This window comes from Pleurodeles waltl, chromosome 7 (genome assembly GCF_031143425.1).
Source record: "Pleurodeles waltl isolate 20211129_DDA chromosome 7, aPleWal1.hap1.20221129, whole genome shotgun sequence".
Lineage (NCBI taxonomy): Eukaryota > Metazoa > Chordata > Amphibia > Caudata > Salamandridae > Pleurodeles > Pleurodeles waltl.
The window spans coordinates 1,127,398,818-1,127,425,696 of NC_090446.1; the positions used below are offsets into that span (position 1 = coordinate 1,127,398,818).

General features: G+C 46.5%; 1 protein-coding gene across 4 annotated transcripts in view; it reads right to left on the reverse strand.

The window, feature by feature from the left end:
- GRB2 (growth factor receptor bound protein 2) overlaps nucleotides 1-26,879 on the reverse strand; it is a 259,767-nt gene that overhangs the window by 107,676 nt on the left and 125,212 nt on the right. For all 4 annotated transcript variants that reach the window (XM_069200139.1, XM_069200142.1, XM_069200141.1 and 1 more), the window contains exons 3-4: nucleotides 26,111-26,208; nucleotides 1,110-1,232 (exon numbers count right to left, since the gene is read on the reverse strand). In XM_069200139.1, coding sequence (XP_069056240.1) covers nucleotides 1,110-1,232; nucleotides 26,111-26,208 — 221 coding nt within the window. The remainder of the gene's footprint in view (nucleotides 1-1,109; nucleotides 1,233-26,110; nucleotides 26,209-26,879) is intronic.

Sequence of the window (26,879 nt, forward strand, 5' to 3'; positions counted from 1 at the left end):
CCAATTCTTAAAGAAAGTCACAAAAGTGCACCCATGGTATATGTCTTTAAATTAGTGGCTTTCATAAATTCACAAGAACTCACAGAGGTAGAGCAGGAAATCGTACTCCTAGAAAATATTTGTGAACTGTATTTTAGCACAAACAAATAACCATGTGTAGATGTGTTCATGTGAAAATCTACTGAGCGTTTACAAGTTCACCTTCCCTTCAACCAAGTTTTTCCCCCAACCCTGGAAAAACTTCTACTTGTGCCATTCTCAGGAGTAAATTTCCAACCTTTCCAATTATGGGAAAAGATTAGAAAAGAGCTGGTGAAAATCCTTAAAACATGCAAGTTAGTAGGTTTGCAGACTCAAAGGCATTCCAGCCCTAAAACAATCGATTACTGCTTCCTCCAGCCCCAGTACATAGATCTGCAGAAAAGTGACAAATTAAGGAAATTGCTATAGTAGGGATCGAAACTGCAAGTATTCTAGCCCTACAGTAGTAGTCCTGGCATAATCAGAGCTCCTATATAATGAGAGCTGCCATAATGTGTTGCCGCACTACACAGCACCAAAGGAATAAGTAGTTTTTTTTTTTTTTTTTTTACAGGACAAGATGCAACATATCCCATGGACAAGTAAATATTTTAATAAATTCCACACCCCTGACCCTGGCTTAATGCAGAGGACAACAGAGAAAAGAAGATAAAAACGATGAAAGACTCAGTGATGGAGATGTGATAAAAATAATCGTCAGGCAACTTTTACTATTCTGAATTGCTATTAAAATTAAAAAAAATGCATGACTTAAAAGCTCCAGTAGTACATAAAAAGTAATAAAACTTGTTCTCTTATTTCTGTGCCTACGTATGCTCTTCAATTGGTTATAAATCCCTCAGCTTGTGCATGCTGCTGAGGACTGCAAAGGGTGACATGGGTGGGGGACTGGGAACTGGAGAGAAGGGCTGTGCATGTGTGTTGTGCTGTAAAGGATGATCTAATATACACGGATATGGCATGCGGTACTTGTAGAGTTGTGCACAATGAGGTGCCTGATCAAACAGTGGAAATGACAGTGTATCCAATAAGTGATGTGCAGAGGGAGATGTTCACAGCTGACTCACTTGACAGAAAGAGAGAAATCTCCAGGAGCGCTCTCACTCTCTCGGATGAGAAAAGCCCCATCGTGCCTCTGTTTGCCAAGCATTTCTTCAGCCTTCGCTCGGGGAATTTTACCAAAAAACCACCTAAAGGACAAAACAGATATGAATGAAAAGATGCTTCACATTCCGATTTTCTCTTTACACCATTCGTGTTTTGCAAACCTTGTCAAATGGTTCTATTCAGCAGATAAGGTAGAACAACATATAAGCCAAAAGAGAAGACATCATAAGGAAAAGCTTTTTGCATACTAGTACTCTAAGATATTTTATGTATCTGTCATTAAAATATGTGACCCAAAATTTTTAATTTTTCAGGATTCCAAATGGTTGATGCAAGTCATTTTCTAGGGGTACGGGGCTGTATCATACGTGGATTGTTTAGCAATGGTATCACAGTGACGTTTCTTGCCAAGTTACACCACTTAGGCACTAGACTTTCACAGGGTATTTAAGGTCAGCAGAAAAGGCTAAATTGAGAAGGTAGAGGGGATTAGAAATTCATATTTGGTCAGACAATATTTAACGTTCAATAACAAACATCCAGTTAAGGCTTTACTGTGTGAAAAAAAAGACTTTAATTATCAGTTGAGTGAAAACAACAGCCAAGACAACAGTTAAATCAAATACAAAAAACATAAGCCATTATAAGGAAGTACCGTCTGGTGCCGAGCTACTATCAAACATTTTTTTGTTTAAAAAAAAAAAAAAAAAAAAACAACAACTCTCTCCCTTTGGATAACATTCCTCCCGAGGGCCTGTTTTGAGTCAATTCTGTGATCTTCAAGAGTGATTGGTTTGATTTGAGTTTTTAGGTCATAATAAATACATTTAAGCCACGTGAATCCAAAGAAGTGACAGCAAGATAAACATGGATTCTAGTTTCCCTATCTGAAACAAGCATAGGTCTCGCCTTTGAGACCGATTTGCTTTTGCCAGTGGTTTTAGGGATTCTGTACAGCATCCCTATGCTGTGCAGCATGGATAAGGTGGACCCACCGTCCCTCCCAAAAAAATAAAGAAATAGGCACCATGACAATGCAGCCTTGTCATTTTGAACAACTGCACGCATTCAAAATGACGCAGGCATTTTAGTTCATTTTGTTTACAGATCTGAGTCAGATGGGCAAGTAAAAAAAAGGAAAAAAGCATTTGCAATGCAATGGGTCTCGCATTAGCTCCAGTTAGAGCTACTGGTGTTGTAAATTCCTAACTAGACTTTTCTTGCCACATAAAATGGAAATGAAGTGTAAAACATTAGTTGACATTAGTGAGCCGATTCAAAGCCCCAGGGTAAGAATGAGCGAGGAGGAGACACACAAAAGGAAAAAGAAGTTCGCTCACTGTCAGACATATCGGAAATCGCGCAATTATCTATGTAACAGGGTCAGTCTACAAGGCGGAAACAAAACTGCCCAAAGGCAGGACAAATGTAAAGCATTTACCAATGAGAACACAATTTTTGAACAGCAAGCCCACGAACGAGTGAAAGTGATGGTTAAAAGCCCACAATTCTTACAATAGGTCAAATCGCTCGAACTAAAAATAGCACAAAAGTGTTTTTTTCCCCACAAATCAGGAGGGAAGGAAAGCGAAAAGAGGGCAGAGTGCAGGTGGGCGAATCAACACGGAGTGCTGGAAGTGGTTGAAGCAACATGGATGGGCAAGTAAAGTGAAGCAAAACGAAGGGCAGTAGCAACACAGACAGTGGAGGAAGAAGAAAATAACAGGGGGGCAAGAGAGCAATGTAAAGTGAGAGGGAAGGGGCTACAAGCACACTGGCGAGAAAGAGGTGGAGATAAGTGAGGGCCAGCTCAAAACTGCAGGGGAAATGTACCAGTTACTCCCCTTTGGTAACGCTCGGTCTGCTAAATACAATCTAGCTTCAGATTCCTAACCTTTTCAATGTTCCCCAGGTATTAGACTGAATCTAGAAACTTTTTAGAAGTAATTCTGTGAGCAAGTAGCATCACATAAGTGTTTATTTCACAAATCAGTTGAGTGGGAAGAAGCAACACTGGGTGTGGCGGGAGGAAGCAATAGTGAGAGCGTAGTTGGGCAAAGCAACACAGAATGTAGGAAGGGGTTGATGCAACACAGAAGGAGGAAGTGGAGGGAAGCAAAACTAATGGCAGAAGCAACACAGAGGGCGGAGAAAGAAGTATACAACAGAAGTAAGTGAGGGCAATTGGGGAGGTGCTGGTAGCACATGGACGAGAAGTCAATGGTGGGAAGAAGCAAGGACAAGCACAAAACAGCAGGGAAGAAGAACATGGAACGTAGGGGAGAAAAACAAGTTACTTACCTTTGGTAATGATCTTTCTGGTAGAGACTATCTAGTTGCAGATTCCTCACCTTCTGAATACTCTCCAGATGTCAGACTGAATCCAGAAACCTTTCAGCAGTACCTCTATACCACAGTAAACTCTGGTGTTGTCAGCAGCTCTAGCTCGACCTCCTCCAGTTCTTTCCAGCTCATTTCTACTGTGGACTGTGCAGGGACTGAAACTTCCCTAAGGGTTTCCTCAAAGTCTTTTTCTTTTCTGGAGAACTGCCACCATTTCAGCTCAAAGTTGTTGTTTTTTTCTCTTGACCGCCAGCATTGTTTTGTCGGCATCCATCCTGTTTGGCAGTTTGCCTTAGGAGCCGGAGCCCTGATGTCCATCAGTTTCTTCACCTTCTCTCGCTGGTCCTTCGGCATCAAGCACTTCTCAGGGGGATGACCTCCACCGGTATCCTTGTGTTTGGACCCTTTGGGCTTGTGATGTTTCGACTTTAATTTGGTTGACAAATCTTTGGATGCAGAGAAGTCTTTCGGGGCTATGAGCCTGCCAACGTTTGGTTGGTTCCCCCCATGCTTTTTCTTTGATATCTGGGGTCTTTTTCAGTGGTCTCCCTTTTTCCATTTCATTGAGGAACCAGGTTCCAGGTCGACACCCTCTTGCTCGGCATCAGACTCTTCAGCTTCTGCTGCCTTGGTAACCCAGTTGTCCACCTCATCGCTCGACAGCAACGCTCTCTTTGGGATTGGCTCCCATCCTTCTACAACTACACAGTGGTACAATGTGCCTGTCTCTGGTTGGCTCTAGTCCTCAGCATGTTCCAGAGGAACTCAGTGCATGCTTCTTACCCACAAAGTGTTATGGTGTCTGAGTAAGCAGAGGTTGCAAACCTGAAGGTTGTTTTTCTAGGCAAACTTGTGTTGGCTCTTCATACAGAACCTAAAAGGAGTATTCTCCATTTCCCTGGTCAGGTCTGTTGCCCTGTTGGTGCATTCTCCGACCGCATCGTCACCTTCCCACATGGTGCACCCACTTTGGGTCTTCGACAGTGTTTTTTAGTGTCTTTCTATATTTTGTCTTTTCTCCTCCTCAGATGTCCAGTGTGGTGGATGTCATCTCTCTCTTTCCTCAATGATCTGTTAAAAAATCTTGCTTCTTTTCTTCAGCGTCCTCGGAGCTTTGGCTGATGCTTCCACACCCAATGGTCAGAGAGGCCCCCTTGATGTTGAGCCCACAGATTCAGATCCAACTGCAGAGCCTACATATTCAACCTGAGGTGCTCGACCAGCAGGATGCATGAGGCCATCAGATCCAGCAGCCTCAAGTTGACCTCACTGAAATCCAGGATTGAGGCTGAAATATCAAGGATCACAGTGTGAATGATCTGGACTCTCTTCCCCAGGGCAAAAGTACGAATAAGAACCTTGTCCAGAATAGCTCTGATGAAGGGGAGTGTCTGAGAAGGGGCCAGGTGTAACTTTGGGATGCTGATAGTGCATCTTAAAGATAATAGGAGGTTTGTCATAGTCTGGAAGTTGTTGACGAATGCCTACGGTGAGCACACCTTCAACAGCTGGTCATCAAGATAGGGGGAAGACTGGCACCTAGACCTCAGACTGTGTGCAGCCACCACTGCCATCTCTTGTCAACACCTGAGGGGCATTGGTGATACCAAAGGTACTGAAGATGCTCCTGTCCCACCACGAACCACAGGTACTGCTAATGGGCATACAGTATAGGATATGGAAAAAGGCATCCTGCAGGTTCAACGTCACCATCCAATCTCAAGGGTCGAGAGCAGACGGGACCTGGGCCAGAGTGAGTATTCTGAATTTCTCCTTCCAGAGGAAGACGTTGAGAGCGCATGGATCTGAAACAGGAAGAAGTATTTTTTCTTTTTGAAAGTAGCAGGAATAATAACCATGCCCTACTTCTGACATGGGCACCCTTGTGATAACCCCTCTAGCCAAAAGGCCTTGCATTTCCTGCCAAAAAACAAAGGGTTGGCCCTTTGTCAGTCACTTTGATGTGGGGAGACGGTGGAAAGTGAGGTGGTGGGGAAAGGAACAGTGAGGCATAGCCCTTCCTATGTTATGGACTACCAACCTGCTAAGAAGCATTGTATCCTGCCTGCACTGTGCAGATGTGGCCAACTAAGGGGTTTGGCAGATGGGGAGCTGCAGTAGGGGAGTGGACTGGGCAGCCTGTTGACCTTGATCGCAGGGGCGACAGGCACAAAAGACCTCAACCACGAAACTGCTGGACACAATGTGGGGGTAGGATTTGTTGGCAGTAAGTGGCACCTCTCCTGAAGTCACAAAGGAAGCGGTAGGGCTGATGCAGTAGATGAGGTGAGGCAGACCAGCTCTGAGAGAGTGCTGTGGACCCTCTCTTCTTGAACTGACCAAGAGCAGTCTGCCTTATCCCCAAACTGGCGAGTCCTGTCAAACAGCATGCCCATAAAAGACTGGACATTGCCCAGAAAAACTGGTACACTTCAACCAAGAGTGGCAGCAAATGGCTACACCAGTGTCAATGGTCCACCTGATGTAATTGTGAACTTGGATGCGTCACAACCTCCTGTATGGCCTGGGAGAGGACAGGTCAAAAACCTTTATGGACTCATGGGAGGATTTGAGTCCTCAAATCCCAAAAGGCATGGAAACTGCACCACAACAGGCAGCAGACATTCACTGATCGAAGCACCAAACAGGTGGAAGAGAAGATTCTTTCCCCAAACATCTCCACCCGTTCTGACTTGAGATCAGGAGGAGTAGTAGGGAACGTGTTGGGGTTAATCTTACCTGTAGAAGCCTACACTACCAAGCTTTCAGGAGAGCAGTGCTGAGATAGAAATGTAGGGTCGCCTGGGACATGGCAGTGGTGTTGTGCAACCTGCAACTGACTGAGAAGCCAGAGCAAGATTTGCGCAAGGCCCTCGTTAAAAGGTAAGAAGGGCTCAGTGGATGGTTGCTCTCAGCTGAAAGGCCTATGTAAGAACAATGATCTTGACCTCCAAGGTAGGGAGCTAGAGGTCAAGGACTTTGGCCAGCTTACACATTACCATGACATAAGAAGCACTATCCTTAGGAGCAGGACCAGGTGGTGAGAGGAGCCCCAGCTCAGGGGAGATATTAAGGTCACTTGCCTCCTGCAGATCATCATACCAATTCTCCTCAGGATAAGGTTGGCCAATCTCATCCCACTCAGCATAATCATTATCCAAATCTGTGCTGGACAGGAAATGGAAGGTGTATATTTGCCTTGGTGGAGGCAGATCTAGAGAAGAAAGGCACCAGAGGTCAATTAGGCCCTCATCTTCCGGTGCCAAAGGAGTCTGCATCAAAGTACCAGACACTGCCTTGGACTGTGGAGCCAGGAGTGGGAGTGGAGCCTAGAGTCAAAGGCAGCCCCATAGGGGACAGGGAGGGTTCAGCTGGCTCAGAGGGCCAACCTGTTGGTAGGAGTGCCAGGGGGAGTCCGCAAAGATCCAGAGTCAGAGCATGGCTTCAAGGAACTCTTCAATCTGCTTGGGAGTAGAGAACCGCTAAGGAAACTATACCTGTGCTGGAACAATGTGCAGGATTGGCTCTGAAGCTGATCAACGTCTGGAGCGATATATATATATATATATATATATATATATATATATATATATATATGGAAAATGTCACTTACCCAGTGTACATCTGTTCGTGGCATGAGACGCTGCAGATTCACATGCTTTGCACATCCCGCCATCTAGTTTTGGACTCGGAGTGTTACAAGTTGTTTTTCTTCGAAGAAGTCTTTTCAAGTCACGAGATCGAGGGACTCCTCCCCTTTCGGCTCCATTGCGCATGGGCGTCGACTCCATCTTAGATTGTTTTCCCCGCAGAGGGTGAGGTAGGAGTTGTGTATTATAGTAATAGTGCCCATGCAATGGAGTAAATATGTATGTACATAATATAGTTTAAGATGATATATTTACAAATGTTCAAGATCAACTTCCAAACGGCTACAGGCTCCCGGGGAGGCGGGTGGGCGCATGTGAATCTGCAGTGTCTCATGCCACGAACAGATGTACACTGGGTAAGTGACATTTTCCGTTCGATGGCATGTGTAGCTGCAGATACACATGCTTTGCATAGACTAGTAAGCAGTTATCTCCCCAAAAGCGGTGGTTCAGCCTGTAGGAGTTGAAGTTGTTTGAAACAAAGTTCATAGTACTGCTTGGCCTACTGTGGCTAGTTGTGTTGTTAACACATCCACGCAGTAGTGCTTGGTAAACGCATGAGGCGTAGACCATGTGGCTGCCTTACATATTTCAGTCATTGGAATGTTTCCTAGAAAGGCCATAGTAACACCTTTCTTTCTAGTTGAGTGTGCCTTTGGTGTAATAGGCAGTTGCCTTTTTGCTTTGAGATAACAGGTTTGAATGCATTTAACTATCCATCTAGCAATGCCTTGTTTGGAAATTGGATTTCCTGCATGAGGTTTTTGGAAAGCAACAAATAATTGTTTTGTTTTCCGAATTTGTTTTGTTCTGTCAATGTAGTACATTAACGCTCTCTTGATGTCTAATGTATGTAGTGCTCTTTCAGCTACAGAATCTGGTTCTGGGAAGAACACTGGTAGTTCTACCATTTGATTCAAGTGGAACGTGATATGACTTTTGGTAAGAATTTGGGATTTGTTCGTAAAACTACTTTATGCTTGTGTATCTGAATAAATGGTTCTTGTATGGTAAATGCTTGTATCTCACTTACTCTTCTTAGAGATGTGATGGCAATTAGGAATGCAACTTTCCATGTTAAGTATTGCATTTCACATGAGTGCATGGGTTCAAAAGGTGGACCCATGAGTCGTGTTAAGACAATGTTGAGGTTCCACGAAGGAACTGGTGGTGTTCTTGGTGGTATAATTCTCTTTAAGCCTTCCATAAACGCTTTAATGACTGGTATCCTAAATAGTGAAGTTGAGTGTGTAATTTGCAGATAAGCTGAAATTGCGGTAAGATGTATCTTAATGGATGAAAAAGCTAGCTTTGACTTTTGCAAATGTAGTAAGTAGCTTACAATGTCTTTGGCAGATGCGTGTAAGGGTTGAATTTGATTAATATGGCAATAATAAACAAATCTTTTCCACTTATTTGCATAACAATGTCTAGTGGTTGGTTTCCTAGCTCGTTTTATGACTTCCATACATTCTTGTGTAAGGTCGAAGTGTCCGAATTCTAAGACTTCAGGAGCCAAATTGCTAGATTCAGCGATGCTGGATTTGGGTGTCTGATCTGTTGTTTGTGTTGAGTTAACAGATCTGGTCTGTTTGGTAGTTTGACATGAGGCACTACTGAGAGGTCTAGTAGTGTTGTGTACCAAGGTTGTCTTGCCCAAGTTGGTGCTATTAGTATGAGTTTGAGTTTGACTCAATTTGTTTACCAGATATGGAAGGAGTGGGAGAGGCGGAAAAGCGTATGCAAATATCCCTGACCAACTCATCCATAACGCATTGCCCTGAGACTGATCTTGTGGGTACCTGGATGCGAAGTTTTGGCATTTTGCGTTTTCTTTTGTTGCAAATAGGTCTATTTGTGGTGTTCCCCATCTTTGGAAGTAAGTGTTTAGTATTTGAGGGTGAATCTCCCATTCGTGGATCTGTTGGTGATCCCGAGAGAGATTGTCTGCTAACTGATTCTGAATCCCTGGAATAAACTGTGCTATTAGGCGAATGTGGTTGCGAATCGCCCAATGCCATATTCTCTGTGCCAGGAGACACAACTGTGTTGAGTGTGTTCCTCCCTGTTTGTTTAGGTAATACATTGTTGTCATGTTGTCTGTTTTGACAAGAATGTGTTTGTGGCTTATTATGGGTTGAAATGCCTTTAACGCTAGAAATACTGCCAGTAGTTCTAAGTGATTTATATGAAACTGTCTTTGCTGAGTGTCCCATTGTCCCTGGATGCTGTATTGAGGTGTGCTCCCCACCCTATCATGGAGGCATCTGTTGTTATTACGTATTGAGGCACTGGGTCTTGGAAAGGTCGCCCTTGGTTTAAATTTATATTGTTCCACCATTGAAGCGAGGTGTATGTTTGGCGGTCTATCAACACTAGATCTAGACGTTGACCCTGTGCCTGTGACCATTGTGATGCTAGGCACTGTTGTAAGGGCCGCATGTGCAACCTTGCGTTTGGGACAATGGCTATGCATGAGGACATCATGCCTAGGAGGTTCATCACCATTTTGACTTGTATCTTTTGTCTTGGATACATGGCCTGTATTACATTGTGAAATGCCTGTACCCTTTGTGGACTTGGAGTGGCAATCCCTTTTGCTGTGTTGATTGTCGCCCCTAAGTATTGCTGTGTTTGACACAGCTGAAGGTGTGACTTTGTGTAGTTGATTGAGAAACCTAATTTGTGGAGGGTTTCTATAACGTACCTTGTGAGTTGTGAACACCGTTCTAGTGTGTTGGTTTTGATTAACCAATCGTCTAGGTACGGGAACACATGTATTTGTTGCCTTCTGATATGTGCAGCCACTACTGCCAGGCATTTTGTAAAAACTCTTGGCGCAGTTGTTATTCCGAATGGCAACATCTTGAATTGGTAATGTACTCCTTGGAATACAAACCTTAAGTACTTTCTGTGTGAAGGATGTATCGGTATATGGAAATATGCATCCTTTAGGTCTAGAGTTGTCATGTAGTCTTGTTGTTTGAGCAGTGGGATTACGTCCTGTCACCACGTGAAAGTGATCTGATTTGATGTAGGTATTTAACGTTCTGAGATCTAATATAGGTCTCAGAGTCTTGTCTTTTTTGGGTATGAGAAAGTACAGATAGTAAACTCCTGTTCCTTTCTGATGAATTGGTACTTATTCTATTGCTTCTTTTTGTAGCAACACTTGGACTTCTAGCCCTAGAAGGTCCATGTGTTGTTTTGACATATTGTGTGTTTTCGGTAGGACGTTTGGAGGGAATTTGAGAAATTCTATGCACTAACCATGCTGGATAATTGCTAGGACCCAAGTGTCTGTTGTTATTTCCTCCCAATGTTTGTAAAACTTGGTCAGTCCCCCCCCCACAGGTGTTATGTGTTGGTGATTTGTGATGTGGAAGTCACTGCTTGTTTTGAGGAGTTTTGGGACTTTGGAACTTCCCTCTACTCTTTTGGAATTGCCCCCCTCTATATTGTCCCCGAAAACTTCCCCGCTGATATTGGCTCTGATAAGTGGGCCTTGTTTGTGACGTTGTGGTTTCTGTAGTTTGTCCTCGAAACCCCCCTCTAAACTGCGTTTTGCGAAATGTGCCTCTGCTCTGTGGGGAGTAGAGTGCACCCATGGCTTTGGCCGTATCAGTGTCCTTTTTAAGTTTTTCGATAGCAGTGTCCACCTCCGGCACAAACAACTGCTGTCCGTTAAAAGGCATATTCAGCACAGCTTGTTGTATCTCCGGCTTGAATCCTGACGTACGCAGCCATGCGTGTCTCCTTATGGTTACTGCAGTATTTACTGTCCTAGCAGCTGTATCTGCTGCATCCATTGCTGACCGTATCTGATTGTTCGAGATACTCTGTCCTTCCTCCACCACCTGTTGTGCCCTTTTCTGGAACTCTTTGGGTAAGTGTTCAATGAAATGTTGCATTTCGTCCCAATGAGCCCTATCATATCTTGCCAGCAGTGCCTGTGACTTGGCAATGCGCCATTGTTTGGCCGCTTGTGCTGCAACCCTTTTCCCTGCAGCGTCGAACTTGCGACTCTCCTTGTCTGGAGGTGGTGCGTCTCCCGAGGTGTGAGAGTTTGCTCTCTTGCGAGCTGCCCCTACTACCACAGAGTCTGGTGTTAATTGCTGCGTGATATATACCGGGTCTGTTGGTGGTGGCTTGTATTTTTTCTCCACCATTGGAGTTATGGCCCTGCCCTTCACAGGCTCCTGAAACACCTGTTTGGAGTGTTTTAGCATTCCCAGTAGCATAGGGAGGCTTTGGTATTGGCTATGAGTGGAGGATAGTGTATTAAATAAAAAGTCATCCTCAATAGGCTCTGCATGCAGGGTGACATTATGAAATGCCGCTGCTCTTGACACCACCTGTGTGTAGGCTGTACTGTCCTCAGGTGGTGACGGTCTCGCTGGGTAACAGTCTGGGCTGTTATCTGACACTGGCGCATCATAAAGATCCCATGCGTCGGGATCATCCTGACTCATTCCTGTATGAGTTGGGGACTGCATCAGTGGTGGAGTGGCTACCGGTGATGTGTGCGTTGAGCGTGGTGGAGATGGTGGCGGTGTTACTTGTCTTGCCACCTTTGCCTGTGGCTGCTTGTCTTTTTCTTGAAAGGCAAGTCTTCTTTTCATCCTAATTGGGGAAGAGTACTTATCTTCCCTGTCTCCTTTTGGATGTGGAGCCTTCTCTGAGTGTAGTCTGGCTCCATTGACTCTAGTTCTTGTCCAAACTTATGTCCTTGCATTTGTGAGGACAGTCCCTGTTCCTCTGTGTAGGAACCTGATTTCAGTTCCGAGGCCGGATGTTTCGGAATGGAAACCTTTTCGGCTGTCTTTTTCGGCTCCGACAACACTTTTTTTTTTTTTTTTATTTGGCGTCCCGGTCTCTCGGTGCCGACTCGGTTGGGTGCCACCCTCTCGGTGCCGAACTTGCTCGGGACCGCTGTCTCGGGGTCGAGTTTGCTGTGTGCCTGTATCTCGACCAGAGTCAGATGTCTTCGACACATGCGTGCCCTTTTTCGGTGCCGATGATCGGTCACTTATTTTTCGGGTTAAGCCATGGCCTGCTGGCGGTGGCGTCCCCTGGGCTTTTGCGGTCTTCTCGTGAGTCTTGTGTGTCGACGTCTTACTCACGGTTTTTGGCGTCTGTTCGGGATCGACCTCGTCCGAGTCCTTGATGGAGAAGGTTTCTTCTTCCTCCTCCAAGTGTCTTTGTCCTGTCGGCGCCGACGCCATCTGCAGTCTTCTCGGTCTTCGGTCTCTTAATGTCTTCCTCGACCGAAACGCTCGACAGGCTTCACAAGTATCTTCTTTGTGTTCTGGAGACAAACACAAGTTACAGACCAGGTGCTGATCTGTATAAGGATACTTGTTGTGACATTTGGGGCAGAAGCAGAATGGGGTCCGTTCCATTAGCCTTGAAGAGACACGTGGTCGGGCCAACCAGGCCCCGACGGGGGAAATCGAAAAACCCCAAAGGGCCACCAGAGCTCTTCAAAATTCGGTGTCGATCTGTTGTAACTAACCCGATACCGAAAGCAAACAATAACGTCGAATTGTCCGAGATTCTAACTATCTTTCCGAACCGAAACGCCGAGCGAAAAGGAACACGTCCGAATCCGATGGCGGAAAGAAAACAATCTAAGATGGAGTCGACGCCCATGCGCAATGGAGCCGAAAGAGGAGGAGTCCCTCGATCTCGTGACTCGAAAAGACTTCTTCGAAGAAAAACAACTTGTAACACTCCGAGCCCAACACTAGATGGCGGGATGTGCAAAGCATGTGTATCTGCAGCTACACATGCCATCGAACATATATATATATATATATATATATACATACACACACATATATATATATATATAGTTCTGCCTTCTCAGGGGAGTGTGAGTGGCAGAAAGGGGCTGAGTCCCACTTAGATTTGTGTTTTTCTTTGACTTACTCAAGATGAAGACTGATCTCAGGAACACCTGCTGTGACTTTTGGATCTCAAGCACAACCAAACTTTCCACTTGGACCAGTCCTGTCACCAAGTCTTCTGATGCTTTGAGTTCATCAACACGCAGTCAGTGCAGGCCTTGGAGTTGTGGCTTGACCCCCAAGCACCATAGGCAAATATGATGAGGAACAGTCACAGACATTGGTTTGTGACAGTCACTGCACAACAAGAAATGTTCTCATCGCTGTAAGAGTCTTGAAGAGATGACAGGTCTGCATCTGGTGGCACGGAAAGAAAGGAACAGACGTAAGAGAGCAGTATTGGCACCTATACAGGCCCTGCACGTCATTTCCAAAGTGGACATGCATCAGTACGGAGGTGCAAGGAGCCACCTACCAGCATGCTGAGGTACTGCTAAAAAAGTTCTGGATCTAGACTGAAATCAGGGGAATATTAAAAATGTGAGGAATCAGCAGGGAAAAGTCTCTATCTGAAGCATATGAGCACAGGAGAGCAACACAGAACGCGGTAGAGGAGGAAATGAAGTGCAAGACGGAGACAGCTGGAGAACACATGCACTCATGGAGTTCCTATTCCTAAAGAAAAGCTAGTGCCAGAAAAGTAAGTCGTGGAAGAACACAAGTAATAAGGTCATGCTTCAGGGAACAGATAAACATAAGAAGATGACGGAAAGCCCATATAACCTAACAAATAAAAAGCAAGCAAATTAATGACAATAAAGTCAACAAATGCTAAGCATGGGTGAGCTCTAAGCCCACTGTAAGATGACAATAAGTCTTTCGCAAACAGACCACTTGTGAAGAAAAAAACACTATAAATTACTATTAAAGTGAATTTTTGAGTGATTTCATTCATAGCCCTGTGCTGTGCCCAACCTCTATGTGCAAGCTCAAGCTCATCCTCTCCAGCGTATCAGTGACCGTCGCCCAGACACTGTGCACTTAACTGTCTGAGCACAGCCGTGGCTAGGAGTTACAGTTGGTCTACGTCCAGGCACTGAGCCCAACCTCCAGTGTGCTAAGACTTTTGCAAGATCATTCATTGTCTGAATACAAAGATTGCTTTCTGCTATGCATCAACAGGGCATGTTTTGTAGAGGCCACCTTTTTTTTTTTTTTTTTAAGAGCAGAGCTCTAAATGCTCCTACCCATTCGCCCTACTAGGAGAACTCAAAATGGAATACAGTAATACAGAGTGTATGACCTGGTCATTTTTGTTTGCTCACAAGTACATGGGAAATTCAAACAATAGTACTGCATATCTTTTTTTATTTTTTATTTCCCTAACTTAAAAAGACCCCAACTGAAGTACGCCTAAACTGTAGTCAACTATATTTTTCATTTATCAAAAAAATGGCCGGACCAATACATATCAAACAAACATATGGTACCAAATGGAAGCAAGCAGTGCAAGCATATGGAGTACCTAAGCACTCTCTGTACATTTGACCTCTCCCCAATCCCATTTGCAACTATGCGATAAATCAGGTATAATGGAATGGCCAAAGGATGGAGTAGCAGTGATAAGAACCTCTACCAATGTAAAATCACAGAGAGGATACTGGTGCAACAGACCACCCATCCGAGGCTGGTGAAGAACTGTCCTATAACTGTGAGACGGTGCTAGGAACCGCTGCGTCTTCCTAAGCTTCGCTGTCAGAGTAAGCTACTACCATCTTATCAATGAGTAATCCACATAGCTGGTGGAATCATCTGCAGAAAAGGAGGAGTTTCATCCTTGAGGGTTGAAGTCTCCCTGCTGCACCAGTAAGTCAGGTCCAACTGAAGACCTAATGTAAAAGTTACTTACCTTCGGTAACAAAATATTTGGTAGAGACATTTTCTAGTTGCAGATTCCTTACCTTAGAATTTCCCCCCCAGGCGTCAGACTGGATCCGGAGATTTTTCTTCGAGCAATACCCTTGCGCGTCGGTAGGTGGCGTTGGTCGACTCCGCAGGCGTTGTGGTTGCCGTGATGATGTTGGGAGTAGTACATAGATGCCGCCCTCGCGCAGTGACGTCAGTTTCTTTTAACGACTTTCCACGCCAGAGTGCAGAGTCGCTAAGAACACTGAGATTGGTGCGCCAGAGCTAAGGACCCGAAAGGGGGGAATCCCTATCCCTAGAAATCAGTTCGCAAGCAGGGAGGATGGGTGGGCGGAAAGGAATCTGCAACTAGAATATGTCTCTACCAGATATTTCGTTACCGAAGGTAAGTAACTTGTACATCTGCTAGAGACTTCTAGTTGCAGATTCCTTACCTTAGAATAGATACCCAAGCAATGCCATCCTCAGTGGTGGGCTGCGAACTAAGATCCCATTAGAAAGTCCTGCAGGACCGAATGACCAAAGTAGCCGTCCCGACGGACCTGACTATCCAGGCAGTAATGCTTAGCAAATGTGTGCAGGGACGCCTACGTAGCTGCCTGACAGATATCCAGGACAGGAACTCTGTGTGCTAACGCAGTGGATGCAGCAGTAGAATGAGCCTGCAAGCCGTCAGGAGGTTGCTTTTTTGCCAAAGCGTAGCGCATTTGGATGCAAAGAAGCACCCATCGAGAGATGGGACGCTTCTGCATCGCCTTCCTTTTCTTCGCACCCACATAGCCAACAGAGTTGATCGTCCACCCAGAAGTCTTTAGTACGATTGAGATAGAACGCTAACGCTCTTTTTGGGTCCAGAGGGTGGAGTCTCTCCTCCTCATGGGAAGGATGTGGGGGTGCGTAGAAGGTAGGCAAAGTGATGGACTGGCCTACACAAAATGGTGTAACCACCTTAGGAAAGCAGGAAACCCTAGTGCGTAACACCACTGGCGTGAGAAAGACAGTTTTGAATGTGAGGAGCCGTAAGGGACAATTATGCATTGGCTCAAAGGGGGTACACATCAAGTAAGTAAGTACAACATTAAGCTCCCACTGAGGCATGATGAAGGGAGTGGGAGGAAATAAGTGGGTGAGCCCCTTCAAGAACCTGCTCACAAGGAGATTTAAAGAGTGAGGGCTGATCAGGAAGCCTAAGAAAGGCGGAAATGGCAGACAGATACCCCTTAAGGGTGCCCAATGCAGAGCCCTGCTGGGCTAAAGAAAGGATGAATAGAAGAACCTCTGAAAGAGGGGCAGATAGGGGGTCAACAGATTTGTTGGTGCACCACGCCACAAATTTATTCCAACAACAGGTGTATACAGTTTTAGTCGATGGACGCCTGGCTGCCAAGATAACATTGCAGACTTCGGGTGGAAGGGCAAATGCCGTCAACTGTTGCCACTCAATCTCCACGCATGAAGGCAGAGTTTGGACAGGTTCGGGTGGAGGACTATCCCCTGCTGCTGCGACAGAAGATCCGCCCGAAGAGGCAGTCTGAATGGAGGATCAATGGACATGCTCAATAGCTCTGGGTACCACACTCTTCGAGCCCAGTACAGAGCCACCAAGATAACTTGGGCCCGGTCGTACTTGATGTTCTTGAGAACTATGGGCAGAAGAGGGATAGGTGGGAAGGCGTAAAGGAGGCCGGAGTTCCACTCGAGATGAAAAGCGTCTCCGGGTGAGTGCCGCATTGGAAACTCCAACGCGCAAAATAGCTGACATTGCGCGTTCTCTGTGGAGGTGAACAGATCTAACCAAGACTCTCCCCACTTGAGAAAGAGACCTTGCGCCACCTCCGGATGGAGACGCCATTCGTGATCGACAGTGCGTCGGCGGCTGAGTTGGTCTGCTCTGGCGTTGAGAGCCCGCCAGATGTTGAACCATCAGGGTAATGCCCTGATGTTACAGCCATGTCCAGAGGCGTAGGTCCACCTGACAAAGGGTCCAGGACCCTACCCCACCTTGTTTGTTGGAGTACCACATGGCGCTAGTGTTGTTCGTGAACACCTGCACTACTTTCCCTTTGAGAGAGGGAAGGAATGCTTTTAACGCAAGTCTGATCGCTCGGAGCTCCAGCAAATTTATGTGGAGTTCCCAACTCTGCAGGAGACCAGAGGCCTCAGGTCTCCGCCTCTCTCATGTGGCCGCCCCAACCCAGAAGTGACGCATCTGTCACTATAGAGAGATCTGGCTGGGAAAGGGAGAGGGATCTGCCAGTGACTCAACTGGGATTCGAAAGCCACCACTGGAGGTCTTTTGCAGTCCCCTCCGAGATCTGGACCATGTCGGAGAGATTCCCCTGATGCTGCGCCCACTGGAACTTCAAGTCCCACTGCAGAGCCCGCATATGCCACCTGGCATGTGATACTAGCAGGATGCAGGAGGCCAGGAAGCCCAGCAGCCTCAGAGTCTGTCTCACCGAAACCCAAGACCAAGGCTGAAAGATCTGAATCATAGCCTGAATGTCTTGGACTCGCTTTTGGGAAGGATAAGCCAGAAACAGCACTGTGTCCAGAACTGCTCCGATGAAAGGGAGCGTCTGAGAGGGAGTCAGGTGTGACTTCGGCACGTTGATAGTGAACCCCAGCTGGTGCAGGAGGTCCGCCGTAGTCTGGAGGTGGGAAACCACTGTCAGGGGCGAAGGTGCCTTCAACAGCCGGTCGCCTAGGTAGGGGAAGACTGAGACTCCGAACCTGTGCAGATGAGCTGCAACCACCGCCATTACTTTCATAAACCCGAGGGGCACTGGTAAGGTGGAAAGGGAGCACAGTAAATTGAAAGTGCTCGTGACCTACCACGAATCGTAGGTAAAGTCTGTGGGCAGGCAGGAAGGGGATGTGGAAATAAGTGTCCTGCAAGTCCAACGCTACCATCCAGTCTCCTGGGTCCAAGGCAGACAAAACCTTTGCCAGGGTGAGCATTTTCAACTTCTCCTTCTTGAGGAAGTAGTTCAGGTCCCGAAGATCTATGATAGGGTGCAAGCCTTTGTCCTTCTTTGGTATCAGAAAGTAGTGGGAATAACAACCACGACCTAGTTCTGGCACAGGGACCCTTTCTATAGCATCCTTGGCCAAGAAAGCGGCGACTTCCTGGCGGAGAAGCACCAAATGATCCTCTGAAAGGTGATGGAAGGATGGTGGCATGTGTGGTGGTGCAGATTCGAAAAGGAGGGTGTAGCCCTTCCGAATTATTTGCAAAACCCATCCATCTGTGGTTATATGTTCCCAAGTGGGGCTGGTGATGGCGGATTCTGCCACCAACTGGGCGGGAGTGAGGGGACGGACTAGGAAGGTTTGGAAACTGCTGCGGGGCAGATGTGGACTGGACAGACCTCTGCTTCTCTGTCCCACGGCCATGTGGGATTCCGCACCCCCGGAGACGCACAGGCTGTCCAGCGTGCATGGCCAGGTGGCTGGGTTGAGGAAGTGACAGGGCGCCCCTTCCGTGGCCACAAAAGGGACGTAAAGCGGACTGTGGGGGGTGTGTGGCGGAAGAAAGGCTAAGGGACCGAGCCGTAGCCTGGGAATCCTTAAACCTCTTCAAGGCCGAGTCCGCTTTGTCTCCGAAGAGATGGGAGCCATCAAAGGGCATGTCCATGAGTGACTGTTGGACATCCCCTGAGAAGCCAGAAGTACGTAACCAGGCATGGCGCCGTAAAGGCCACTGTCGTTGCAACCGATCTGCCCAGAGTCGGTCGTATCCAGCCCACAAAGGATTGTGAACTTTGCTGCATCTCTCCCATCTTTGACTGCTTGGGAGACCATAGCACGGGCCTCCTCCGGTATCTGCAGCAGGACTTGCGCAACCGTATCCCACAGTGAGTGGGAATAACGGCCCAAAAGGCATGCGGTGGTCACGGACCGCAGCGCGAGCCACTTCTTACCAAATTGTTCCAGCCTTCTGGATTCCCTATCCGGAGGTGCGGAAGGGAACGCGCCAGAAGAAGAGGATGCCTGGATGACAAGACTCTCAGGTGTAGGATGTTGGGACAGGAACTTTGGGTCGTTCGGCGCAGGCCGATGGCGGCGAGCGATAGTCCTGTTCACAGGAGCCCCTGTGCTGGGTTTGGACCATGTACCCCAAGGACATCAGTGAGGGCCTCATTAAATGGGAGAAGGGGTTCAGACGTAGAAGCCCCAGGCGGAAGCACCTCCGTCAGGAGATTAGACCTGACTTCGACAGTAGGTAGCTCAAGGCCAAGGACCTCAGCCACCCTATTAACCACCATACTATAGGTAGCTCCCTCCGCCGTAGCCACGGCAGGAGACATCATGCCAGCGTCAGGAGAAGTATCCAGACCACTGGCTTCACCCAAGTCCTGTGCCCAATCCATAGTAGGGTCTTTCTGGTATTCATAAGGGTCCAGGGACCCCTTCAATTCCTCCCCGTATTCGGACCCATAGGAAAATAGGTCAGAATCCGACCTCTGGTGAATAGGGCCCACCGAAGCCGATGGCGCCGTCTGCCGACGCCACTCCGACTCAGAGTCGTCAGGAATGAGAATTGGGTTGACGTTGATTGTGGGCACTACCAATGTCGGGAGCGTCGCTAAAAAACCCGGCGCCGGGGAAGGTCTTGATCGTGCGACCGGTGTCGGTGCGGATCCGCGCACGGATCCGTGGCGACCTCAGTGGCCGGGACCGAAGCCGCCGGCGCAGAACCCGAAGGCCCCTCAGCCAAGCCCCTTGGGCCCGAAGACGCCGGATCGGGGTCGGCACCCGTAAAGATGAGGTGCATGCCCTCATAGAACTCTTTGAGTTGGGCGGGGGTCGCTCCGGCAAACTCTGGGAAGCGCAGCGTCGACCCAGATGTAGGCTCTGAGGACAGAGGCCTAGTGCGTGGATGCTCATCCCGCTTCCCGTCGGCCGAGCGACGGGGTGAAGTCGGAGAGCGATGGGACTTCTTCGACTTCTTCTTCTTCTTACCTTGACCCGAAGACTTTGAAGAAGACGAGTGGTGATGGCCCCGCGACCGATCTCGAGACCTTCCTCTCGAGCAAGATCGGGATCTACGCGGAGTCGAGTGCTGGGCCGCCATCAGCTTTAGAGACCGCTCCCTCAAAGCCTTCGGATGCACTGCCCGACACTCGGAGCACGACTTCGGGTCATGGTCGCGCTCCAGGCACCACAGGCAAACACGATGAGGGTCCGTCACAGACATCATGCAGTGGCAGTCCTCGCACAGCTTGAACCAGGCCTTCGGGGACATCCTCGACGCACCAAGTGTCACACCAAAAAAGTTCAGACAAAACGGTCGAATTCAGCCAAAAAATAGCCGAGGGTAGCTCTCTCTCAGATCATCGCGTGGCGCGGAAAGAAAAGAACCGACATCACTGCGCGAGGGCGGCATCTATGTACTACTCCCGACCTCATCACGGCGACCACAACGCCTACAGAGTCGACCGACGCCACCTACCAACGCGCAAGGGTATTGCTCGAAGAAAAATCTCCGGATCCAGTCTGACGCCTGGGGAAAAATTCTAAAGTAAGGAATCTGCAACTAGAAGTCTATCAGATACTCCATCAGGTGACAGCAGTGTTTCCCATTGGGCAGGGAGAAAAAAAAGAGAAGGCAAAGTGAAGACAGAAGTGGGGAGCATAGCCCACACTATTGAGAGGTGAAAATGTGTAAAACGCAAAGCGAAATCCAACTAGTAAGTAGTCAACCTAGGATTGGATCTTTTTTTTCATGGGATGGGATCAATAAAAAAAAGTCAAGTGTTTCAGTCACTGTTCAATAATACAAAAATACGAAAACATGCAAACGTTTTGTAGGGTAAGCCCTTGCACATGTACTCAGGAGTCAAGCTTAATAATTGGGCTTCTCTGCTTAGCAGACTTACACTGATAAATGGGCAACCCAGCGTCGGGCTAGCACTCAACAAGAACTCAAAATTAGTTACAAAGGAATTTCACAAGCAAAAATTAAAAATCAACCTGCTATCTCAAATCCACAATTTTATTTCTTGGGTACCAGAGAGATGGTTGATAACAATTATACTGGTGTCTAAGGAGAGCTAGTACTCAGACACCCAGATGGTTGACATGTTTCTACCTAGAAGCCTTGCCTTCACCCTTACATCTGATGAGATGCTATTCAACTTCCAACTTGAAGCCAAATATATGGAGTCAGAAATGCCTGCCAAGTATGATGGAGGAGTTTACTCCACTAGCATCTGTGTCTGCTGCATTGAGGGTAGATCATATACTAGTGCTTGAGATGTCCTGCTATATAATCTCCTCCCCTTTTTATTGAACTCCTCAGGAAGGTGTTGCAGTAAGCCCTCCATTTCCCATCATTGAGCCTGGTTAGAATGCAACAATTTGGCCCATTGTAAATTGTAAGACGGTATGGATGATGATTTGTCTCGGTCTCACATTGAGCTCCTTTTAGAGCTTTTGAAAGATGGCTTTGTCAGAGTCCTCGGAGTCAGCTATGGAAGGTGGTCTCTTTGTAGACACCAACAAGACATTCTGCTTGGAAAAAATGTCAGCACCCACAACAGGCTTTTTTGGACCTGAAGATTGAGGGGGGTTTGGATCGCTTATCTGGATCCAGTCTTGGCTCTTATGCCTTGCCTCTATGCTGACTAAAGCCCAAAGACGGCTGAAGACATGCACCTCGACCTGCCATTGAGATTAAGTTTCGACCATACTCACAGCTTTGTGCACGGGCCAACATCACCCAAAGTGGCTGGAGAGCCTTTGTCCCCATCTTCCTCTAGTTCAGAAGAGGAAACAATTATGATCTTTGGCTGGGCTGATGGGCCGGGATGCCTTATAACTTGGTGACCTCTACTTCTTCAGCTCAAAGGGGGATCGGCTTCACCAAAGATGTCTGGTGTGTCTTTCGTTGACCACTGCATCCTGATGTGCACCCACCATCTGTTTGTCCGTTACCTAAGGGTCTTTTTGCACTTGAAGGCCAAGCATAAGGCGAAACTGGCATTGTTGTGGTCCATGGAGAAATGAAGATTACAGATCTTGATGAAGTCAGCCCAGGGGTATTTGGCATGGCACTGACGGCATTTCCTGAAGGTCATCTGTTCCAAAACCCGGTTACGCCTTATTAGTCTCCGAAGTTGATAAAGGAAAATGCAAGGTGCCCCAAGAGTTCAGGACCCAGTCTTCGGTAATGGTCTCCGAAAGTGCATCGAGAAAGCAGGAAAGGAACTGCTGACAACGAGGAAAGTCTTCTTGGAGAGGAGAATTCAACCACATGGGGCCAAAGCAGCGAACATCAAAGACGTAAAGTCCGGGAGCACCGCCAATACACGTCCGAACTGGATGGAGGAGAAACACAATATAACAACAGAGTGTGTAGCTATGCGCATTGCCAACTAAGGAAAGAATCACACAAAAACAAGTTACAAATGTCCAAGCCCAACACTAGATAGCTGGGATATGCAGAGGATTTATATCTACAGCCCAGATTATACCAACTTATAATTACCCCCCTTCTCGCCCCCTCCCTTCTCCTGGACAAGGCCTCTAATGCTCCCCTAAAATAGAGCATATCTTATTAATTTAAGATAACTCCAGATGTCCACGGGCATCAGGAGAATTTATTTTACAAAATTGAGCCCTGGGATTTATGGCACGAAAGTACTACCTCACGGATCCACAGACTATTCATATATTTAAAAAAAAAGCTGATGTTTGTTAATATTAGGAAAAATGTCAAAAGGGTGCTAAGGCAGGGTAGGGAGGCACATACCTGGGCTGCAGGAAGCAGCAGCAGTCATGCAGCGGGCTGCCGGAATGGGGAATCAAACAGAAAAGTTGAAGGTGGACACGGGCACATATAGTGAGGGCAGAGGAACACATAACAGCTACATGGGTGAGGCATAGTGGCAGACAGGAAGAGTGCTGGTGGGCAAGGAACAAAGGATAAAGAGGAATCCGAGGGGCTACAGCACGACATGGGCACAGCGGGCCTACAGGGGCAGAGCAGGACATAAGAGAGGCTGCACTGGTGAAGCTAGCTGGCAAATATAGAAGCTGCAGATACTGCACATAAAGGACTCCTGGGGGGGGGGGGGGACGACAAAAAGACGGACTGCAGAGGCAAGTAACAGCAGCATTCAAATGGACTGGAGTGGACATACCTACTTTATGCATCAACATAAACACCTTCATAAGCAAACACAACCATTATCGTACATCCATACAACCAACATCATGTGACAAAACACACATCCGATATCAAGACTCTCCCCATCACACACCAACACACCTATGACCCGCCAAAAAAACAATCATCACACCTTTGATTATACATTAACAAAACAACAAAGGCAGTGCACCCACCATCACTGACAGACAGATGTTTTCTTCGTCACATTTGTACATAAACAGGTCAAATAATTCATTAGCCCTGAAAAGGCGACTGCTGTTGCAAAACACATTTTGTCTCTTTGTCTGTCACAAAATGTTTATGAAGTTATAAAGAAATCAACGTCAAAATGTATGGAAATTCGTGAATGAAAAAAAAATGTTTATATAAAAAAAAGGTAAGACTCAAGATTGCCGTTTCCTCCCTGCAAGATAACAAGCAGCTAGTGGACAACTTCAATTAAAAAGTTAATGACCAGTGGTTCCATACTTCTTTGTGTGTGTATGGAATAAAGAACGACTTTAGGTTGGAATCACACTGTGTACCTTCTGCCTGTTCCGTTGAGCGAAAGAAAATTTTGGTCTGGAGTTAAATTACAAGGTGCCTGCCCTGGAATCAAACACTAGACCCAGGAAGGCGCAGCAGCATGGGGATTTCCAGAATAATGGAAAGGATAAGAATACATAAGTTTATTATTCAGAAACATTTTTTTTTTCTGCTGTCTAAGGCGGAATCTGCAGACCTTTAAAAGATCCTGGCAATCTGATTGGCTAACAGAAACTAAATACTTTTTGAGGAAGTGGCCATTACAGGATACCAGGAACTGATGCCTGCATACTGAGAAAAATGACAGAGGATTTATGCTGTTTGGGTGTGCACCCATCCCGTAAGTCTAGGGAGGGTGAGGCGGGATCCAGAGGGTCAGCTACTGTCCCAAAAATGCAATCCATCTTTATTTGTAAACACATGAAAACAAATTTAAAAAAATATTTCACATGGCAAAAACTATAGTCAGCACTATAAGCATGGGGATAGCAATTGTGTCTAGATGTCACTGTTCTTGGACAACAGCTTTGAGCAGCTGGTTCTGACACAAGGGTGTAATTTTTGATGGCATCCATCACATTATGTGTGTGATCATAAGCAATTTATACTTCCACAAGTAGATTCAAGATGCTCTATGATTTTGTTTTTGAAGTTCGACTGGTTAGTGTGTCAACCAAAGTGTACCCACACAGCGTCAACAATGACTAATGACCTCTTACATCAGACTATGGAGTCTAACATTTGTACTGCTGGAAGGAGAGGAAGACTATTGGCCCACCTCTGGGAAATACATGGACTTTCCCATAACAGCCCCCTTCCTTGCACCACTTGAGTGACATGTTTTAAGTTGTGTATGTTAAAATGCACTGTGTAGCAGACTGAACATGCGGTGGAAAATGTGCAAACTACATAGTGAACTGTGGAAACCACAGGGAATGCCTACCGAGACTAGTGATTTCCATTGAGGTTTTATTCCTTATTCCCTGACAACATGGCAGCCGGCATGCTGCTGACTCGCTAGATGTCCAATAGGCTGGAGAATTATGCATCTGCTTCCCTGCGAGATCACTTGCCACAGAGCCGGAGCTCCACTTTATACCTTTGAGTTATACTAGGTGGCGCCTAGTCCAACAACACGCATACCTTAAATGACAGAGTTTGTGTCGGTCAATTTTGATTCCCATAGTTTTAACAACGTGATACCTTTTAGCATTTTCTGAAATGTGAGAAAGTACGCGATATTGAGTAGATGAGCATTTAAGCAAAGCTTGCACTTCGGTATTGGCAACCCTGGTACCACTCCCAAACAGTGCTCCCAAAGCATGCTACATTCTTGCCTCTCAAGAGTCTCTGAGCTGCAATCACAGGGATGGAGGCCTGAAAGAGAGCGATCACCACTCATGTGTTGGCAATCCCAAATAGGAAAATTGTTTATTAAAGATGCTTCTGTTCCTGAAATGAACTGACGCAGCTTTTTAAAAAAACTGTTTACCGCTTATGCAAAGCCTCGGAGGGAGCACACACTTCCAATGGAAGGCCAATGACACACAGACACCCCTTTTCCTCTGAGGTCACCCTACATAATTCACAAATGGGAAGGGTTCTCAGAGACCACATTCTCCTTTTTTTAATCCGTTACCACCTCCTTTGAGGTGTCGACAACTGAAACACTGTATGGAACCGCAAGTATGGTTGCAAACCAATATCATTACTACTCACCATTAGGAGGGGGCTTACAGTTCAGGCACCCTTAACTGCGATTCAGAAAGGATTGCGAAATCCATTTTGTGAGTTGCAAAGGCCTTTGCGTCGGAGAAAACGGGGTTAGTACATTGAACAAAGTCATTTTGCTGTCACAAAACCACCGTTTTGCTAATTGCAGGGTTTACAACTGCAACATGGCGCTGTACATCGGGCCTACATACCGGTATCTTTGTTCTAATAATAGGACTGAGAGGACATTGGGTTTTATTAAGTGCAATGACTAAAGTCCGACGGTACAGAGTTGCTAACGTTCTACCCCTCGCGGAGAAAGCTCTGGCTGCCAGGTCTGTTCTCAGAGACATAACTGCACAAAGGCCAGAACTCAACTGAATCCAACTGGATTCAAGCCACGTGGCCCTGGGACGATATTGATATTAAAAATACGAGGGAGGCACACTGTGATAGTGCCACGTGAACACAGACTGTTCTAAGTCTCCGAGAAAACATCACACAGAGGTGTTGGGTTGACTCAGCGGACATAAATCATGTCTAGTAGATGCGGCTCGGAAACTTAGTCCAAACGGGAAGACATGACAGCCTTTAACGAAAAACAGTTTGAGCAGGTACTTTGGCAATCAAATATGCCAGAGAATGGCTCCGGCACAAAATGTTTTAGGGTTTACGAAATTGTAATAAAAAATAATACAGGTCACCAACACCAGAATTTTTATGTGAGAGTAAGTGCACATGCACTCTCTGTGAGGGTCACAGCTTCCTTTAATACTCACGGATGTGGTTTCATTTCTATGTAGTTCTTGGGAATAAAACCGTCTTTGCCACTGAGCTCCGCTTTAAACCAGTTTTGATCACACTCTTCATTCAGAACCTGCAGGAAAATAAAGGAATGATGAGCCTCAACTCCACAGTGATGGCAAGTACTTGATACACTACCTATCCAACATGATGCTTTTGTGGGTGCACTGTACCCCCCATGTATTGCACCGGTACATACTCATCAAATGGCATTACGATAAACCTTTCAATGGAACAACCTCCACCAGTGGACCGTTTAAGTGCGTTGTGCATACATTACCCTACAATGAGTTTTCCATATATTGCCACTGGTGCAATTTGACTCTATGTACTGAGTGTAGTCCATTGCTCTGTCAACATTGTGCCTGCCAGTGCAGACTGCATGCATCATACCCCTTAAACCGCTCACTGCACATCCACATACTCTCTCACTTTATATCTTGCCAGAGCCCGTTTCATGCATTTCCTACCACTGCGCTGCAATACCTGCATACTAATGCCTGCACACTGCAGGTATTGCAAGCCAATGCATCCATTACAGAAGTCATCTGTGTACTGAAAAATCTATGCATCGCTCTAAGCATGCTGTGCTACACTGGCCACTGGGTTGAATAATGCACATCTCAAGTTCTAGCTGTACACATGCCGTGTGCCCTACCTAAAGTCTACCAGTACATCTGGAATCCTTAGAACTGTGAATCGCCAACATCACCACTGAGCACCCATATATTTACCTCATCTCAT